General features: G+C 44.6%; 2 protein-coding genes across 6 annotated transcripts in view; both read left to right on the top strand.

Annotated features, from left to right (window-relative positions):
* Window positions 1-2,963, top strand: part of ddx11 (DEAD/H (Asp-Glu-Ala-Asp/His) box helicase 11) — a 60,657-nt gene extending 57,694 nt beyond the window's left edge. For all 5 annotated transcript variants that reach the window (XM_055650389.1, XM_055650391.1, XM_055650388.1 and 2 more), the window contains exons 25-27: window positions 1,390-1,465; window positions 2,361-2,515; window positions 2,694-2,963. In XM_055650389.1, coding sequence (XP_055506364.1) covers window positions 1,390-1,465; window positions 2,361-2,515; window positions 2,694-2,732 — 270 coding nt within the window. In that variant the 3' untranslated portion in view covers window positions 2,733-2,963. The remainder of the gene's footprint in view (window positions 1-1,389; window positions 1,466-2,360; window positions 2,516-2,693) is intronic.
* Window positions 2,964-4,223: 1,260 nt separating this feature from the next.
* LOC129706255 (polycystin family receptor for egg jelly-like) lies at window positions 4,224-15,449 on the top strand. The gene has a single exon (XM_055650392.1). The coding sequence runs from the start codon at window positions 5,620-5,622 to the stop codon at window positions 13,390-13,392; it is 7,773 nt and encodes a 2,590-aa protein (XP_055506367.1). The 5' UTR covers window positions 4,224-5,619; the 3' UTR covers window positions 13,393-15,449.
* Window positions 15,450-21,630: the final 6,181 nt, after the last annotated feature.

Raw genomic sequence — 21,630 nt, forward strand, 5'->3', positions numbered from 1 at the left:
AGAGAAGGCTCCCTCTGAGCTTCCGCTTAGACCTCGGTACCTCCAGGAGCAGCTGACCTGAGGCACCGAGCAGGAGCGTAGGGATGAAGCAGCTCGGAGAGGTAAGGTGGGGCGAGACCATTTAAAGATTTAAAAACAAGAATCTTAAAATGAATTCTAAAGTACACAGGCAGCCAGTGGAGGGAGGCCAGAATAGGCGTTATGTGCTCCCTCTTACGTGTTCCAGTTAAAAGGCGAGTAGCAGCATTCTGAACCAACAGGAGACGTGCAAGGGAAGATTGACTAATTCCAAAATAAAGTGCGTTACAGTAATCCAGCCGAGACGTAATGAAGGCATGGATTACTGTTTCAAAATGTTGTCGTTCAAGAATGGGCTTCACCTTTGCCAGCTGTCTTAAATGAAAGAAGCTGGACTTAACTACCGCGCCTATTTGACGATCTAATTTAAAATCACTGTCCATCTTAAAACCCAAGTTTAAAACTATTGGCTTCACATACAGTGCCAAGGGACCCAAGTCAACAGGGGGAGGTTCACGGGAGCCATTAGGACCAAACACTATCACTTCTGTTTTCTGAATATGAACGTACTAGAGCAAATAGATTGAAGGGAAACCTTGGTCGTTTTGCTCAGAGCCAACAAATATATTGCTTTACTGCTCCTCCTTTATAAGATTGATAATTGTTTTAATAGTTTAGAGTAGTTGAAGCATTTTCTTCTTAAATTGTTTTTTGCCTCTACATTCTTGCACAAGCAAGTTGGGACAAGTAGTGATGCTACAATAAAACTCTTTGTTCTTCAGTCTCTTCTTTCTGCCATTATTGTTGACTAGTAATTGATCAACGTGAATGCAGGTAACTAAACTTTACTGTACAATGCACAAAGTCATGGATGAACTATAGGTCAGGGAACATCCAGGCAACCTTTTGGGTCAGGATCCTTCTTCAGACTGTTTCCTGCACCTTCAGATTGTGATATTTTGTTTACAATATATTGGTAACTTCCAAAGTGCAGGTTGCATTTTAACCCAGATCTGCAGGTGTAATTTAATCAGTTTGTAATATTATCTGGAAAGCCACATGCAGTGACAGCACTATTCTCAAGTTTGGGTATGATTCGGCAATTCCACTCATTTAAAGAGGCAGTAAAGCGGTCATTTTGAAATATATCATTTTCATGTTACTGCAGAGAATGTCCTGCTTTATTGGTAGAGGTTGCTGTAGTTTCCTCTAAAATTCTGATTTATCGAGGAAAAACAATGTCATTTGTAAATGAATCCATACAAGTGGTTCAGTTTGCAACGTTACAAACAATCCCACTTTTAGATTATGCAACTAACAACATGAGAAGGAATAAAATATTTTCTTGCTGTGTGCATTTCACCCCCACAGGCAAAAACGGATGGAAAGAGTCCAGGAAAAGTACTACTCGAAAACCTGTGCATGAAAGCTGTCAACCAGTCTATAGGTAGGTGACTAAAGTGGAAATAGGTTAGAAGACAACTGGATGAGCAGTGAATAGCAATGGATAGAAAACGGCCTGGCAGAGACTGTCCAACCAGGGAAAGGCCATGGGCACAGTATGAGGGAACCATTATGAGATGACAAAACAGGGATAAGAGGAGAATGTTCAAGTACTACTGCTCAGAGTGATGAACTTTGTCATGGCGAGGCTATCTGTAGTGAATGAGGGTCGGATGAGGCAATGTTATGGCAATATTCACTGTACAAAATCCTTTTTATCGTCTTTAGTTTCTTTGTGATCTTTGATTTGCAGTTGCATTAAATTGTACAGAAGTTTACTCATTCAGTTATTTGATCTTAGTTCAGGAACCCCTGCCCCCCCAATAACTCTGCCTTGCATCCCTACAGGATGGCTTCTGGAGTTTCCCCCAAGAGTTGTTTACATTATTTACATGCCACACGTTGTATTGTGTAATCAGATAGGGTCAGCTTCTATGTACGCAGTGGCGACACCTGGATCTTCCTTGCATTGATCAATCCCTTCACTACCCCACCCGCACTTGGCTAGAGGGGGGCAAATTCAACCCGCTGATCAGCGCAGACGTTTCGATGAAGTTGAGAACAGCCGCCTCATTCGTCCCAGGCGCCACATTTTCAAGGGGATTTCCGGGGGGGATTTCAAGTGCACACTCGTAATTTTAACTGGATTAAAGGAGGTGCCGGACCACCAGTTGCTGGAAAATCAATGGTGGAACGGTAGTAAGTCAAGCCACAGAGGTTCAAAGTGGTTTGTGCTGCAACACACACTTTCCGAGTCACTGAGTTGCAGTCTTGTAGCTTGTTCGATGTGAAAGTTTGCATGTCAACGTTCCATCAATTCCGTTCTGTGCTGTGTGTAGGGCGTGCGATCCGCCATCGTGAGGACTATGCCAATATTGTGCTCCTGGATCATCGCTATACCCAACCCAGAATCCTTGGCAAGTTGCCAAGTTGGATCAGGGGCAGAACACGTACAGAGGCTTCATTTGGACCTGCTCTTGCAGCCATTGGAAAGGTGGGCCATCTGAGATGTTACATTTAATACTTGTTAGCTATATTAGATGTATTACTAAGTAATATTGCTGAGAATGGATAACTTCAAAAATCCTCTATTACATTATCATTTGGTTAGAAGCCTCTTTAACACAATTACAGCATAATCCCACAGATTTTCTTTTCTTTGTGTTTTGCAGTTCTTCAAAGACAGGAAGTCCCTTGGAAATACTACGTAAATGGACTCAATTGAAAGTGAAATGCTTGTGATAATATCAACCTCACTCGGCTTCACTGATTTAAGCCACTGAATCGGTCGGATGGCCCTTCACCAGTTGTATGAAAATATACACAATTGTTTCTTATAATTTCCATTTTGCTTGTTTTATTGTGATTGATAGTTGAGTTTTAAGCATTTGTAAATTATTTGTATTCTCTTTTGCTGAAATAAAATAATAAATACTTAAAGATTACCTCATTTGTATAGAAATCTTATCCCTCTGCCCTCAAGGCCATGCTACCGCGAAGAAGGGCCCGGCAGCTGTAGCCAAAGGGTGGAAGCTCAGATGCCGCTGAGCTTAGCCCGAGGACCGTAGAGTCGAGGGAACCGCTGGTGATGACGGAAGTGTGGAGTAGGCCAGTAGAAGTGGGTATTGCTTCCAGCGGCTTAAATCTCAGCTGCAGGAGGCATATGATGTCTCAAATCATTCAATCAAACCATCCAGTCAGACTTAATCATTCAATCAAACCATCCAGTCACTTTACACTCCACTGCCTAACTTTTCTAAAAGCAATACCCAATGATTACGATTTCCTTCTGTGGTAGAGAATTCTAATGTTTATTTATCTCTATTTTAGAATTTCCTTCTCGTTTTAGTCCTGGGCTTGTGGAAAATTCTGTGCTTATTGAAATTCCTTGCATTCTTAACTCCAGCAAGTACAAGCAAGAAAGGGTGGTAACCGTGGAGTGCAGGAGACCCACATGGCTAATGAAAACGGGTATGCCCTCTTGGGAACTGTCGGGGGGGAGACGACGCTTCCAGTCCGAGTGGCGGGCTCTAATCCTAGAGATGGGACTCGACAGGCAAGACCGACGTTGAGCAGACCCATAGTGGTGTGTGACTGTGGTGTGGGAACGGACAGGAGATTCTGTGGCGGTAGACGAGACGCAGGGATGGTCTGGTGCCAGGGTTCAAGATGTCAAGAGCCGAATTTAAAACATCCTCGAGCGGGAAGGCGAACAGCTGGCAGTAGTTGTGCACGTAGGCACAAACAACATAGGGAAGAAGAGGAAGGAGTTTCTGCAACACTAGTTCAGAGAGTTAGGACTGAAAAGCAGGACTTTTAGGGTGGTTATCTCTGGATTGCTTCCAGTACCTTGTGCTAGTGTGGACAAGAACAGAGAGATAGGGGATCTGAATGTGTGGCTGAGAGGCTGGTGCAGGGAGCAAGGATTTAAGTTTATAGACCACTGGGATCTCTTCTGGGGTAGGGGTGACGCATACAAAATAGACGGGTTACACCTGAACTGAAAGGGGACTGATGTTCTGGCAGGCAGGTTTGCTAGGGCTACACGTGTGGGTTTAAACTAAATAGTGGGGGGGGAGGGATTGACAAATTGGGACTATGAAGTTGAAGGGGAAGCAAGTACAGGAAAAGTTACAAAATACTCAAATTAATGGTAAGAAAAGTTCGAGAAGGGATAAAAGTACAGTCGGGACCAAATGTGAATATGGAGGTCGAAGTGTTGTATATGAATGTGCAAAGTATAAGAAATAAGCTTGAGGCTCAGTTGACTAAAAAATCTTGGTTAAAATGATAAGTTCTGAAGGGACATCTAAAAGAGTGAGTGTGAGGGGCTTGAGGAAGGGAATTCCTGAGCTCAGGATCTAGACATTGAAGGCACTGCCCTCATTTGTATTAAGGATGTTTATGAGGTGGAGATGCACAGGAATCTTGGAGGATTTTAGGGCTGGGTGATTTTTTAAAAAATCCAAGTCAATTCAGTGGGCCAGAAATTTTCTCCTGCAGCCATGAAGATGCTCTGGGTATTCCCGCTGAGTTACTCCAGCTTTATGTTTAATTTCAAGAGTTAAATAAAAAACAGAGTGCTGGAGGAACTCAGCTGTCTAGGCGGGCGGCATCTGTGGAGGGAATGGATTAGGAGTTGTTTCGGGACAGGGTTCTTCTGCAATAGGAAGGAACTACAGATCAAAGATACTAGAGCGGATACTAGTATCTTTGCTGCAGATCAGGCATGGTATTCTTTTGATTTAAATCGGAATTCTGGTTTTATTGTTTTCCTATTTGTCCATTTTTTGTGCCCTATTATTTGGAGGCCAATCAACTGCTGTCTCTAAATGGGTTGTGTCCAATCACCCACCAGCTTCCCTTAAAATTCCCGCCCAATCAACAAATCTGCCTACTCTCGTCCAATCAGCCGCTGTCTCCAAGGGCATTGTATCCAATCACATAATGCGCTGGTCACTAGGCGGACAATCAGACCGTCTCCGAGGGGTCTTTTGATCAATCACTGACCTGCTTCCCTCACGGAAGCAGATGATGGCTGCAGCCAACACACAGAGAGATATGCAAGAAAACAGCTAAGACATATAATATTCACAATAAACAAGCTATGCATTCTTGTACTCTTACATGCGCATGACCGCATATTTTTAAAAATCCCCTTCCCAACCTCAGCCTGGTAAGGGATGTTAACCGGGGACTTACGGAGGGCACGGTCTCTGCGGAAATGGGTGGAGATGGGAAGATGTGGCTAGCGGTGGGATCCCGTTTTGGTCGGAGGGTTTTTGACACCTGACCCGAGTCAATCATGTGTCCGCACTCAGGACATCGCGGTGTTGTGGATTGGAGTAGTTGGGCCCTCCGAGCTCTGGAAATTGTGGGGCCATTAATTCCCTGTAGTGATGCCACGATTCCCGAGTTTCTGTGACGTCACGCCCCCATAGTGACGCCACGGTACCCAGGTTTACGTGACATCACGGCCCCCACGTGCCCGTTCCCGGGGGTCATGACGCCACGGTACCCGGGTTTCCGTGACGCCGCGCTCCGGGGCGGTTCCCTCCGGATCTTTGGTTCCCTCCAACGGTTGTGGAGCTCGGGCCGATGCTGGCGCTCGGGCTGCTGCTGTGGGCCGCAGCGACACGGGCCACAGAGGCACAGACCGCTCCGCCTCTCAATCCGCCCATTGTGGTGCACTGTCCGTCCGGGGTGAGCCACAGGCTGGACTCGGAGGTGCGCTACACGTGCCTGTGGCAGTTCGCGCTGATTCTGTCCTTCGAGCCCAGCCCTGGCACCGACGACAGCGGGTCCGCCCCAATCGTCAGGTGGTTCGTCGACGATCAATTAGTGGCGATGAGCTCACGATGGTCGGGCCGCCAGAGATTGACCTGGGTGCCGCTCGGCCCGGGCATCAAGTTGACCTACGAGTCGGTCTCCTGCCCCGACTGCATCTACCGGGATGTAATAATCCACCTCGAGCACCTGAACGTCCTATTCTTCCGCCTGCGGCCCGGCAACTCCCCGCTCGTCCCGCTGGTCTGGTGCACAAACCTCCGCAGCGCGGTCTGGAGCTACCGCCTGAGCTGCGCCGGGGCCACGCCCAGCTCCATCAGCCGGGACGGCGACAGCCCCGACCAGACGCCGATCGACCACCTACCCGACGACAAACAGGCCGAGTGCTCCCCCCGCTTCCTGTTCGAGGCCGAGGTGCTCTTCCCGCAGCCGGGAAACTACTCGTGTAGCCTGGACGTGGCCGGCGCCCCTTTCAACGCTCTCCGGGTCTCTATCGAGGTCGGCATGGCGATGACCCTCCTGCTGAGCGCCCGCACCGCTGCCCTGCCCCGGGAGCGGACGTTGATAGTGTCCTGGCAACTGTCGGCCAGGGCCGGCATCTTCTCCTACCAGCTAGCCGCCCGCCCGCTCGCCCCCAGCTCCTGGACCCTGACTTACCACCCCAACGCTGTGGCCGTTCAGCTCTGCCCCTGCACCTGGCCCCACAGCAGCCAGTGTGTGGCCCAGTTGCTCTCGCTGCTGGACCGTTCGGTTGACCTCAGAGTTTCCACCACCACCATCACCTTTCAGGGCGGGTCTGTGCAGTTCCTTAACAGTGGCAGGCTCATCCGGCTGACACCCGACCCCAACACTCCAGGGACTGTCTTCTACTACATTGGCTCCAGCAATCAGCTGTACTACTCCAGAATAGATGGTCCACCTGGAAGCCACAAGCACTTCCTCTTCATCAGAGCTGAAGAAATCAACCATCTCTTACAGATAGATTACAGCAGCCCCCAGCAGTATACACTCACCGTCCAACTCTACTTGAACCTAGAAGGGAACATTTACAATTCTTTAAAGGGTCTGAATGTCAGTCTCTCGCTGTTTAACAGTGGCCCCAAAAGAATAGGTAAACAAGCTAATGTGGTCTGGTTCATTCCCCGTCAGCATCCTGCCCTGCAGTGTGCTTGGAACTTTAGACTGACCATTGATAACAAAGTCAGCTCACATGGTTATAAGCAGATGGTTAAGGATGCACAACGGTATATCCCGGATATCCAGCTACCCTTTGACCCCAAGCAATATTGGGGTTACTTGTACAAGGTATATTGTTCAGCTTCTGGGGATAAGCTGATCCAGATCAATGCAAACATTGGTACTTATAGTCCCGCCCCAGTGGACTCCATTCTGCTCTGCCTCCTGGCACGCTGCCAGGTGCCCTCGCCCACCATAGATATTCCACCTCCTCCTTACACCATTACCCAGAGCAGCAAAGGCACTGCTCTGGATATGTATGGAAATGCTGGCTTACACTGCGATAAAATTAAATCATTGACCATCTCTTGGAAGGTTTATACTATGGCAGACAGGGATTCAGAGCCAAATTGGGCTCATAGTGTGCCGCTCCCGCCCAGTGTACGCACCACTACTGCCACCCTGCACCTACCCAGATTAAGTTTAGATTATGGATTCTATCGCCTCATCCTGAATGTGATAATTTCCACTACAGATCCCAATTTGCCGTTCCTCAACAACTCAGCCCAAGCCTCTGTTGAAATAACTAAAAGTGCACTGTTTGCAGTGATTGCTGGGGGCTCTTTTAGGACAGTTGGTTTGGAGGACACCATCACACTGGATGCTTCCCTGAGTGCTGATCCTGACTCACCCCATCCGCTAGTTGGATTGAACTTCTCTTGGTATTGTACAATGAAACTCTCAGACTACAGCACCATGACACTCTCTGCAAAGCAATATTGTCATCGTGGTAACCTTGCACTTAAATGGAACCCCTCTACACCCCAAACTTTGGTCTTCCTTCCCCACACGCTGGCCCTGAATAAGAGCTTTCACTTCCGAGTGGTAGTTCAGAAAGACACAAGGACCAGTTACTTTGACCAAACCATCAGAGTCCTCCCTAGCTTTGTGCCAAAGATGTTAATAACTTGCATTGAGAATTGCCAAAGGTCCTTGTCACCAACAGATCGTTTCATCTTGGCTGGGGTTTGCTCCAATTGTCCAGATTCCAGTCAGATGAAGTACCAATGGAATCTGCTTTCAAGGGACTCAGCCTCTGAAGTGAAATTCGATTGGTCATCAGAAAGTCTCACTGGAAACTCCATGAATTATGTGTCTTTGAATCCCTCATCGTTTATACACTTGGTCGATGAGTGGTATACATTTGAATTGAAAGCCACCACTTTCATTGGTTCCCAAAGTCTCAACAGATACAACTTTTACGTCAACTCCCCCCCAAAGGATGGACACTGTGGTATCACCCCAAATTACGGATGGGCCCTTCATACTAATTTTACCTTAACATGCTTGAAATTTCAGGACAAAGATCCACCCCTCCGTTACAAGGTGATTGCGAAAACGTACTATCCAACTGGCAATATTGATAGTCTGAAGAACAACATTTTGGGTGTAATTGTATACTTTGGATTTAGGCCAAAACTTACAACCTTTTTCCTTCCCGTGGGGAGCATCTTTGGCAATAATGTTCTGATTTTAGCTATCCAAATATTTGATAAACAGAATGTCTATACAAGAATCAACCTTAAGGTCAAAGTATATGATGTCCCATTTGATCCAATTAAGAGATCCATGGTGGATCATCTATCCAGCTTTGTGGAAGGAAAGAATGCACTTTTGACGACTCTGCTTCATGAAACAGATTATCTGAGAGCAAACAGGCTGCTTTACATCGTTGCTTTCACTCTGAATTCTAACACCTTCACGGACAAAGACAAGGCCAAGGTCATTAAGCTACGTGAAACTCTTCTCAATGTTTCTGCCAGCATTCCGGTCACATCCCCCTTCCTTATTTATCAAATATCTGCATCAATCTTTGCGGCAGCTGAAAAGGAGGATGAAGTCAATCAAAATGCCCAGCGCCTTGCTTCCACAAAACTGTTAGAACTTTCGTTGGTTCTTCTGAACTATACGGATGAAGCCTTGATTCTCTCCGATAGTGTTGAGCAGTTGGCTTGCAGTATTCTGACCGCGGCCTCCACTGTGATGGCTGCCTTTACCTTCCAGTTTTCTGCTCAAGGCTCTGCAATGGTCATCCCTCTAACCAAAAATCAGCAGCAGGTGGTAGCTGATATATTCCCTACCCTAAGGATTTTGACAGAAGTAGTGTCTCGCAGCAAAGTCCCTGGTCAAAAAGATACAACAATGACAACTAGCCAATGGGAAATAACTATGAGAAAAGTTGAGAAAGGCAACCTTGAGGATTCCTTTCTTTCTGACCTGGATTGTGCCAATTGCTTTTACCCAGTAACAGAGGAAAGTGGGATGGGAGCGACACAGCCGGTGACCTCTGTAATATATAAGTTTGAAAAGAATCCTTTGCCGTGGCTTGGGAATGCAGAACACATTGTTACAGATGTGAATGCCTTCCACACAACTACTCTGGATAGCAATGGAAGTGTGGTAGACTTGGTCACCAAACAAACAGAGGCCCTTATGGTCAGAAGGGATGTTATGTTCGTTCAAAGAATTAAATTAATAAAAGATCCCACATCATTTAATATGATCAGAGCTGTGTTCAGGATTGTAGTGAGCTCCACCTCAGCTACAGAAGTCTTCCTCCAGTTAACTATGGATTTGAATCCTGTCTTGACAGTTAGCATTTACTCAGGGAAGGCATTTGCTGACCAGGTTCCAGCTCAGAAACATATTATTCCACAGTGTGAGTCAGTCCCAACTCCACACAGAGGTGTCCATATACCGGATCCTTATATCATCATGATCCCAATCAATCTGTTCCAGATAAATGAAACTGACCCTAAGCGTAGCAGATACATAAGCGTCATTGTTGAAACAAAGTATAAAAAGCCGCGAGCAGTTATTAAGGAGGGGCTTGTGATCTCTGTTTTTACTGTGAGCTGTCTGTCTTTCCAAGGGAAGGCTGACAATTGGGATTCTGCCTCTTGCACAGCAGGCCCTCTTACAAACAGTGAAAAGGTACACTGCATCTGCAGAAATGTTTACAGTAACAAAACCAAGAGGAGCCTGAGCTTGAAGTTTCCCTGGTTCCTGGCTGCCAGTATCTTGGTCATGCCCAATGCTATTGATTTGTATGAAATTGGAGAACTAATTGTCACCTTGCCAAAGAATGTAGTGACACTAATTACAGTTTTAATCATTTTCCTCATCTACTTCTTAGTGTTTTGGTGGGCATGGAGAAAACGTGAGAGCGACAAGAAAAAAATAATTATTCATCCTGACAATGACCCCTGTGATGCCGCTCTTTACTTGGTGACCATTTATACAGGGGGCCGACTTAATGCTGGGACAACGGCAGATGTCTTTCTGATTCTGGTCAGCATGTCTTCTGAGAGCAATGCTTATCTTCTCCGTCACCCGGATCATCAGACTTTCCAAAGAAGTAGCGTGGACACCTTCCTGCTCACCGCCAAAATTGATCTAGGAGAGCTTACCTTAATCAGAGTCTGGCACAATAATGTTGGACACTCGCCCTCCTGGTATCTCAGCCGTGTAAAGGTGCAAAATGTGTTAACTAGACAGCAATGGCACTTCTTCTGCAGAAAGTGGCTAGCTACCATGAAAGGTGAAGGTCTATTGCTCGGCACATTTCCAGTTAGTAGTACTGGTAACCTTTTGAGGAGACAGGATGTCTTTTTCATCGAAGTGTCCAGCAGGATTGAGAAAGAACACTTGTGGTTCTCTATCTTTGCCCTCCATGTTGACGAGTCCTTCACCAGGATTCAGCGGTTGTCCTGCTGTTTGGCTATGCTGTTGTGCAGTCTGCTAACCGGCATTGTGCTCTTCCAAGTAGAGGAACAGAAAGAATTTTGGTACAAAGTAAGGATTTCTCTTGCGATTGCAGTTGAAAGTGCATTGGTGATGATCCCTGTTGAGCTCTTAATATCTGGTCTGTTTGTATATGCACAAAGGAAGGGTGAATCCTTATTGGTGGAGGAAGACCAAGACGTTGCCGGCAAATCAAATGACAATATCAACGTGAAATCAAATTGGAGAGAGAGGTTGAAGTACTGGTACTTGATGGACAAACCAGTCAGTGAAGCTGAAGAAATTCCCGAGAATGTGGTGGATATGCCAACGTATGAGCACTACAATTATTTATCCTATATTGCGGGTAAGGATAACATCCTTGACCCCTCAGCTAAAGAAAACAACAACTGTGTCATTCCGCAGTCTGTGGCAGATCAAATTTCGAAGGAGGAGGATGTGGAAGAAATGGGTGGTAGAGAGAAGAAGGCTACAATAAAGGCCAAACAATTGGCAAAGCCTCATCAAGTTAGATCTGCAAGACAGGAGAGACCGAAAGGTAGATTTCATCTATCCAAAAGCATAGGACCAAGGATATTTTCTCAGTGTCTCATGTACCTTGCGTGGTGCATTGTTTGGTCAGTGTCAATTGTGTCTGCAGTGTTTATCGTACTCTATGGACTATCATATGGTGTACAAACCTCTTGGTTATGGCTGATTGCTTCTACTGTTTCCTTTCTCCAGAGCATTTTCATTCTGCAGCCCCTGAAGATTATGGCCTTTGTTGCTCTTTTTGCCTTGAGCCGCAGACGGTCTAGGGAGATGGACTGGTCTATAGGAATACAGGTGCTGACGATTAGTGCAGATAACCTTCCCAAAAATGACAGTGACTGTCTCTATTTAGAACCCCGAGTCAGAAAGCAGTACAGGCCACTAGAAGGTGATGAGCTCATATTGGTCAAGAAGAAAGCGATGATCAAACATCGCGCATTTGTGCTGTGCAGACGGATGTTGTTGCATCTGATTTTCCTTGGACTCCTGCTGCACTCAGTGTGCTTTGCAGATTACAATAATGCTTACTATTACAACAACATCATTCAGCAAAAATTTTCGGAAAATCTGGAGGACGTTAACACAGTCCAAGAGTTCTACAGCTGGATGAAGGACATTTTCTTGCCCTTGATTCACATTGACTCATATCTGTATTTATTTAATGACACCAACTCCGTGATCATAGGGTTGCCGCGAATGAGGCAGATCAGATCCAAACAAAGATCAGCAGATTGCTTTATAAAGGTCAATGAATTGTCCATCATACTGGGTAAATTCCGTTGTCGACCCTTGTTTAATATTAAACAGGAAGACACCAAGAATTACAATGGTTCCTGGGAACTGTCGATTGAAAGTATTTCCATGAAGGACTCGTTAGAATACACTGGTTGGTTGTACGAAGCAAAAGATTCCCCTTGGTTCTATAATACACGAGGGGAATATCATCAATATTCATTGGGGGGCTACTCCATATACTTCTCCCCATCTAACTTACAGACTTCATTAGAAAGATTAATGATCCTCCAGAATCACAGCTGGGTTGACAGGAGCACATGGGTGGTGGTCAATGAACTCACTGTTTACAATGCAAACGTTGACTTATTATGCAGCATTTCGCTAATTGTGGAGACAATCCCTCTCGGTGTGATCAGCAAGACGTTGTCGGTGAAATCCTTTTCCCTTAGGCTCTTTAAGAGAAGTGAAACAAACTGGATCTTCATTAGCATTCTCTTCATCTTTTTCCTTGTCATATTTGTCGTACAAGAATTAAGGACAATGAGACAGAAAGGATACATGTACTTCCAGAAACTGGAAAGTCTTACTAACTTGATCATGACTTTATTGCTGCTGATAGCAATAGTTCTTAACGTAGCCAAATTTTTATTATCACAGAGTATGTTGAAGTTCTACGAGAAGAATCCAACCTCATTCATAGCTTTCCATGTCATTTCTGCCTTGGATCAGCTGCTCAGAATTAATGTGACTTTCCTAGTCTTTGTCACAATTGTGAAGTTGCTTAGGTATGCACGGTTCCTCTACTATGTACGTCTCGTTCAGGAGGCCATTAGGGTCTACCTACCTGCTCTCAGCTCCATGGCTCTGCTAATGATTGTGTGTTCACTTATTTTTATATTTTTGGGGTACCTGCTCTTTGGTCAGTTTGATAAGAATTTCAATACATTCATTCATGCAGCACAGACCATTGTGTCATACTACACAGGAGAATTTGACAACACAGAATTTCCCTCGAATAGGGTTATTGGTGGCATCTACCTGGTAATTTTTCTCTTTATTATAAACAGTATCCTCATAAATCTTTTTGAATCTGTGGTCATCCTGTCTTATGGAGATATGAGACAAGTCATTCATGAAAAGCCAGCTGAGGAGGCAGAAGCGGCAGCCTTTATAGTGCAGGAATTTCGACGTGTGTGGTATGCATTGTGGAGGAAAACTCCCCCAGAAGGTGGCAATGAGTTTCTCTCAACTTTGCTTTATGGAAGTGGCTCCAAAAGAACTTATGGGTTAAAATGGAAGAAACTTAAAGGGAAGAAGGAGAATTATCTATTTATTTGATTACCCAAACCTGCTGACTAAGAATCCAACAGGGATGGACTCCTAAGAAATGGAGGAAATGTAGGCAGGTAACAGTCAGTTCAAAATACTGCTTTATTTTTAAGGTGGTTTTACTTTGGTATAGGCATTTAACCAGTTTCATGAGTGGCAGATAGATAGTTTCAGTTATGCATGGGTTAATTTATCTGGAATTAGCAAATAATTCCTCTGACATCATGTAGTTCACTCTGATAAACTATGATAACTGCCACAGTCTGCAGCTGTTCCACACACTGGTAGAGCAATATGTACAGGCTTAAATGTTCATGGAGTTTATTTAATTAACACCGATAAAATAGTTTCAAGATGTTATCCAGTTTTCCTGTAATTGAATCAATGCTCTCAACTGTTTACGGTGACAAATTATTGCAAGTTTCATTCGCTTAAATCCTTCCTTAATTTTTTCCAGCAACTGTGTGAATTGCTTATTTGTTTTAAACCTTCATCGGACCAGTTGTAGAATTGGAGTTCGTTACGAATTCATAATTTTAATTTATCAAAAAATAACAACTACTCCAAGGTGAAGAAGAAAATTAGCCCTAAAAAAGAAATAGAGCATCCCTATATTTTGATGTCTGATTTAATTTTTTTCAGTTGTAAAATATAATAGCCAATCAGAACCCCTGGGTGAACCATTCAGAAACATCATTCTGGAAGCTTGAATAAGAGATATCAGGTTAACAGGTAGATTAATAGATTGGTACGAAAACAGACAAATAGGGGTGCTAAATTAGACATACACTTTTCTTTTACCTTTAATATATATATATATATAAATATAATATAATCTATTCCCACATGCTAAAGATATTTTGCTTATGCTGGTGGGTAACATTTGAATTAGGTGGGAAAGGAACAGAGCATGTGAGAAACAGCATGTTTAGTAATAAATGGTCAGTGTGGGGATGCTGGGTTGAACGGCCTGTTTCCAGGCTGTATGACAATATACCAATGACAGAGTGCATGAAGGAAGCAGTGCTGGATCTAGTTATGGGACTTAAGTGAATCAATTGAAATTTCACCAGGAGAGCATTTGGGGAGCAGTGATGGAAATGTCATTATTAGTGTAGTTTCATGTCACAGTGAATATTAAAGTTCTAAATGTACTCAAGTCTAGGTGACTAGTTTAATTAGTTTCAGCAGGGATATAATCTAGGTGGATTATAGTTATATTTTTAGGCTATGGCAGCTCATTCCAAATAGTTCCAAAACAGTTCCAATTATTTCATATAACTAGCCCTCCAGTTCTATAGATTTCTCCACCCTACAACCCTCCCCAGGGTCCTACCATTCACTCTTTTTGACCTGCTCTTGTTTAATTTACCAAAATGCATCACCACTTTTGGCTGAGTTAAAATCCATCTTCCTTATTTTGCCCACTTTGCCAGTTGATTTTGATCATATTGTAACCTTAGACAACATGCATCACTCTTCAGCATGACCAGTTTTGGTGGCATCTGCATTTTTTCTGTTCATGCCACATATTCTTATCCGAATTGTTAAGGTATATAACTGGCAATTATGGACCCAGCACCAAGCCCTGACACACTCTGGCCACAGGCCTCCAATCTGAACAACAATCTTCCATTACCACCCTACGCCTCCTAATATTAAGCAAATTTTGTACCCAGTTTGTTATCTCAGCCTGTAGTTCTGTTGCTTGGCTTTGTAATCCTTAAATCCTCCAGATGTATGGTGTACCACCTGTGGCTAATGTAGATGCAATAATCTGTGCCTGGGCACCAATAATCTCATTTGCTTCCCACCATGTCCCAGGATACATTTGTTCAGGCCCTGGATATGTATCCACTTTTATATGCTTCAAGATCACCGACACTTCCTCCTGCTTAATGTTGATATGCTGTGGATGTTACTGTTCCCTTTGCTGAACTTGCAAGCTTCTGTGTCTTCTCTCCCTGGCAAATAAAATGAAAAATATTCAAGACATCACCCATCTCCTGCACTTTAATGAACCAGCTATACAAGTCTTTGGTGAGATCATATTTGTAATACTGTTGTAGTACTGGTCACCCGACTGTAGGAAGTACGTCAATCGATTGGAAACGTGTAGAAAAGTTTTACCAGGATGCTACCGGGTCTTGTGGGCTTGTGTTATAGGGAGAGGTGGATAGGCTAGGTCTCTTCTTTGGCCATTGGAGGCTGAGAGGTGACCTTTATTAAATTATACATCATGAGGGACACGGATAAAGTGAACATTCAAAGTCTTTTACTTAAGTAGGGGAAATAGACTTGGGGTGAGAGGGGTGATATTTAAGAGGGACCTCAAGGGCCCCTTTTTCATTCATAGGATAGTCTATGTCTGGAACGAGCTGCCAGAGGAAACTATAGAGATGTATATAATTATAACTTCCAAAATACATTGCGACAAGTATATGGATAGGAAATGTTAGATTAGAAGTATATGGGCAAATGCAGGGAAATGGTAGCCCAGAATGCCAATGTGGTTGGTATGGACAAGCTGGGCCGGAGGACCTATTCTATGCTGTATGTCTATGATTCTATGCCTTAAGCTTTATGGCAGAAAGAACTCTAAAGGTTGGAAAAATCCTCATGAAAGTGGGAATAGGTGGATTATGATTGTCGGAATGGACAAAAATCATCATGATCATCTGAATGGACAAAAATCACAGAACTCCTGAATGTCAGCAGGAACATGTGGAAGCTTGGTAGATTTGGCAAAACGACCATTCAAGCTCACTGTGGTACATTTCCTTTCTTAGAGCATTGTATATGGGTGTTTCTGTAAATAAGGGTATCAAACTGTGACATGGGTGGCTAAATTTGAAAGTTATTAATTTATAATGAAATACCACAGCATTAAAAATGGGCCTACCTATGATCCTTTTGAGTTAATTTGTGATCAAAATTGGACCAAAATTTAATACTTTCAAAATTTGAAGAAAAAAAACAAGATTGTTTTTTAAAATTATTATTATTATTATTTTTTAAATATATATATATATATATATATATACATAAATGAGAAAGAATATAGTAACCTTTCATCGAATTCGATGTTACTTTATTTGAAATTTGCCCAAAACAAAAGCATCAGTGTAGACAGGAGCACACTTTCAATGAGATATGGCGTTATCTGGGACCAGATCACTTTTGATTTCTTTTGTTACTGTGCGCACACTTTACAATAACATGGCACCAAGCAATGAAAGTTTAACGGAATTTAAACATTTCTATAGGAAACAAGAAGCAACATTTATGAGAAAAGAATGAAAAAGTGCAAAGAGACCATGTTAGGTGCTTTTTCGTTTCATTTTGTGACCCAAATCAGGTATCTACCTGTATTTATAACATAATGTGTAAAAATATTATAGAAATCATACCTGAAACTCGTCAAGACCAAAACCTGCACATATTTTTAAAATATGAGAAAAACATCCAATTTTCGTTGTAGTAATTGGCCAATCAAAGCACATTTGACATTGAGTCGGACACCAATTGACCAATCACGCGCTTTGTTTCATGCCAGCTAGTCAGCGAACACACTGGGATCATGGCTGCCTCCTAATAACATCACAAACAATAGCAAGGTTTCGAAGGAAGAAGATAATGCTAACCACTTGCTGATAATTTTGTTTTACAACTGATTTATCTTTGAAAAGTTATGATATTAACTGTGAAATAAAAATGATCAATAAAAATGTAGAGCTAGGGTCAGGATTAGGGTTCGGGTCAGAGTTAGGGTTAGGCATTTTCCTCTGGAAGAGGGTCAGGGTTAGGGTTATGGAATTTTTCTCAGTGGAAGAGGGTTAGGGTTAGGGCAGGGGTCGGCAACATATGGCCCACGAGCCAGATCCTGCCCGTAGCCTGAAAACATCTAGCCTGCAGGCCTATTTTTTTTTCTGAGGACTTCCTTGATGGAACTGGCGCTATTGGGGTGTTGGAGGCGGCCCTGGGCCGAGGGGAGCAGAGGGCGAGGGGGGGGGGGGGGGGGGGGGGGGGGGGGGGGGGGGGGGGGGGGGGGGGGGGGGGGAGTCAGTCTGTCGGGCTGATGGCCGGCCGGTGGGTGCTGTGAGGGGTCTGTCGGCCGGCCGGTGTTGCAGCGGGCGGACTGACGTAGCCGGCTGGTATGGGAATGCTGAAGGTGGCCCGGGTGGCATGCAGGGCAGTGCTGCTCCCCACCATGTTGACATTCGGTGTAATCGTGGTGTCAGGTGGGCTGCTGCTAATGATCCAGAAGGGCATGCTGACCGAGGTAGACGCACATGTACGCAGCCTGCACCTGGACTCAAAGCGGCTCCAGCTCCAGCCGTGGGTAGCTCTGGAAGGGGGGCGAGTTCGGGTTATGGTTAGGCATTTTCCTGTCAGTGGAACAGTTGTGCACAGTTTGGGTCTCCTAATTTGAGGAAGGATATCCCTGTGATTGAGGCAGTGCAGCGTAGGTTCACGAGATTGATCCCAGGGATGGCGGAATTGTCATATGAGGAAAGATTGAAAAGACTAGGCTTGTATTCAGGTTAGAGTTTAGAAGGATGAGGGGGATTCTTCTAGAAACATAAAATTATAAAAGGACTGGACAAGCTAGATGCAGGAAAAATCTTCCCAATGTTGGGCGAGTCCAGAACCAGGAACCACAGTCTTTGAATAAAGGGGAGGTCATTTAAGACTGAGATGAGAAAAAATGTTTTCACCCAGAGAGCTGTGAATTTTTTGGAATTCCCTGCCACATAGGGCAGTGGCGGCCAAGTCACTGGATGGATTTAAGAGAGGGTTAGATAGAGCTCTATGGGCTAGTGGAGTCAAGGGATATGGGGAGAAGGCAGGCACGGGTTATTGATAGGGGACGATCAGCCATGATCACAATGAATGGCGGTGCTGGCTCGAAGGGCCGTATGGCCTCCTCCTGCACCTAGTTTCTATGTGGAAGATGCCTTAGCCGACCCCCAGTACCACTATGGCCATGACCCCCCACTCTGCACACCGACACCCATTAAAAGGCGGGTTCGGGATCCGGTGAAACCTGGGACCTATGTGGGGCAGTCCCGTATTCAATGTTCCCATATACAGCTATATATTATGGAGCTGTTACTCTTTCTAATATGCTTAATTAATTAGTGTGTAACTTTTCACTTAGTGTGCACTTAATTAATTAGTGTGCAAGCCCTCGCCGAGCGATGAAAGGCCCCGCGAACGGACCGATTGAAGCCCCACGATCTGGGACCTATGTGGCAGTCCCGTATTCAATGTTCCCATATACAGCTATATATTATGGAGCTGTTACTCTTTCTAATATGCTTAATTAATTAGTGTGTAACTTTTCACTTAGTGTGCACTTAATTAATTAGTGTGCAAGCCCTCGCCGAGCGATGAAAGGCCCCGCGAACGGACCGATTGAAGCCCCACGATTTGGGGCGGACGAAGCTGCTGTTGCTGGAGTACGGAGTCGGTCACTAACTAGGTCAGCTCCCAATGTTACCGTCCACAGGGCCCACGGCTGAAACCTCCAAAGCCTCGCGTGGGTGTGTGCGCGCGCGCGTGTGTGTATGTGGGCGCCTGCGCACGAGTGTGTATGTGTGCGCTTGCATGCGCGCGTGTGTGTATGTGTGCGAATGCGCGCGGCGCTAAATAAATTGTGTCCCCCCCATGTTTTGATAGCGATTTCCACCCCTGGATGCAGGAGTAGGCCATTCAGCCCTTCGAGCCAGCACTGCCATTCAATATGATCATGGCTGATCATTCAAAATCAGTACCCCATTAGGGCTTTTTCCCCATATCCCTTGATTCCCTTAGCCCTAAGAGTTAAATCTAACTCTTTTGAAAAAGTCCAGTGAATTGGCCTCCAATACAGTGCATGTTCACATAAAACACTTTTGTGTGTGAATGTGCAGGGGGCTCTGAAGAGTGGAGGGGCAGAGGCTACAGAATTGCTACAGAAAGAAAACATCTCATAGCACTTAAGTCTGCATGGACTTCAATTCATAAAATGTCAACCTCTTCTTAATGTTAATGAGACTTAAACTTTAAGTTGCTACCGTAGATAAATTAGTTCAAGTTCACGTACACATACATTAATTGATTTCAACATAAACATCCACCATTTCTGAGCATTTCTCACTGCGATGGAAGCCAATAAAGTGCAGTAAATTTCCCCCCTTTGTTCTCCTGTGGTCGGGGCCTTGAGCGCTCCGTAGTTGCCGCTACGGACGGCACTATGTAAACCCCCTTATTTTCGTCTTTGTTCTTCTTGACTGCTGCGACCATGGTGGAGAGCCACGAGGAGGGGTCGTTGACAGGGGCTATCACACCCAGTGTTTCCATTCTGTCAAGTTCAGCTTTGACGCGGTCCTTCATTGCGTGCAGGATTCGGTGAGGAGAACGAACGACAATGCTGTATTCTGTGGGAAGCTTGCCCAGCTGGTTATCACAAATGTCTTTGTATTGTTCGACTAGTTGTTGGGTGGGACTTTGAGAGGTAAACAGCTGGTACAATGTTTTGCCAAAGGAGACTAAATTCATATTGCGGCATGCATCAATGCCCAGAAGGAGGGGCACTTCCCCTCTAACGATGAAAAAATCCTAATTGTAAACTTGAGACGTTAGATGGCATTGTAATGTGACCTTACTAACCGGTTGCAACTCCCTCCCCACCAAATGGATGTCGCTTGGACTTTGCTTTCATGACAGTTTCGTTGTTGTGAATTCTTTGGAAGTTTGATAAAGGCATGACTTTGCATCTTGTCCCGGTATCTATCTTCGCAGTCTCCTTTGGAGGCGTGGGTTCGTAGGTTTGCAAGGTTAATTCCCGGGATGGTGGGACTGTCATATGCTGAGAGAATGGAGCAGCTGGGCTTGTACACTCTGGAGTTTAGAAGAATGAGAGGAGATCTTATATGAAACATATAAGATTGTTAAGGGCTTGGACACACTAGAGGCAGGAAACATGTTCCCGATGTTGGGGGAGTCCAGAACCAGGGGGCCACAGTTTAAGAATAAGGAGTAATCCATTTAGAACGGAGACGAGGAAACACTTTTTCTCACAGAGAGTGGTGAGTCTGTGGAATTCTCTGCCTCAGAGGGCGGTGGAGGCAGGTTCTCTGGATGCTTTCAAGAGAGAGCTAGATAGGGCTCTTAAAAATAGCGGAGTCCAGGGATATGAGGAGAAGGCAGGAACAGAGTACTGATTGGGGATGATCAGCCATGATCACATTGAATGGCGGTGCTGGCTCAAAGGGCCGAATGGCCTACTCCTGCACCTATTGTCTATTGTCTATTGTTATGGATAGACATAGTTCAGCCTCCTGATCTAATTTTTCACATTATAAGAGGTTGAAATTAAATTAATTAAAGCCCATACAAATTCATTCTCATAAATTCAGACTTTAGACCTTACTTTTCAGTTCCAGTTGCTTCACAATGTTTCACTGGTTTCATAACTTGGCTGTCCTCTTTGTGTTGCAGCACCTTTGCTTTCAAGACTTTTTTCCTCTTCTATCCACATAGCTGCACATTCTTCAGACTTCTTAATGCTTTTATCACTAAATTCAATTACCTTGCTGTCAATTTCAACGACATGTATTCCACAGAACAATAAAGAACCTTCATCGGAGTCTCCAGTAACACTGACATCAGTAGAAGTACTCTCCGCCATGGTGTGTGCTCCCTGCCTAGCTAGCCTGAAACAAAGCGCGTGATTGGCCAATTGACCTCCGACTCAATGTTAAACGTTCTTTGATTGGACGAAAGCTACTTGAAAAATTTGAGGATTTTCTCATATTTTAAAGATATGTGCAGGTTTTGTTCTTGACGGGTTTCAGGTATGATTTATATAATATTTTTACACAATATGTTAAAAATTCAGGTAGTTCCATGAGTTGGGACTTGAACAAACTTGAACGAAAAAGCTCCTCGGCCCACAGCCTATTTTAACATGTCAGCAAGGTTTAGTTCTTATACCAGTCTGTTGAACTCATGTTGCAAGCACGATGACCCATGCGTCCCATTAAATCCTAACTTCAGTGCACAAGCTGTGAGAACTGCGAGTAGCTCCATCACACTGGCCTTAATCACCAAACTGTTAAGGAGCTCCGCGTTCTGATATGGAACGGTCCGTCCTCAGCAGGAGCCTTTGTTCCCCTCCGCCCCCACCTCAACAAGTTCCAGGTCCGCCACGATGTAGAGCTCTTCTTTTGTCACCTCCGCCTCCTTGCCTTTTTCTATGGG

Source organism: Leucoraja erinacea, chromosome 19 (assembly GCF_028641065.1).
Source record: "Leucoraja erinacea ecotype New England chromosome 19, Leri_hhj_1, whole genome shotgun sequence".
Taxonomy (NCBI): Eukaryota; Metazoa; Chordata; class Chondrichthyes; order Rajiformes; family Rajidae; genus Leucoraja; species Leucoraja erinaceus.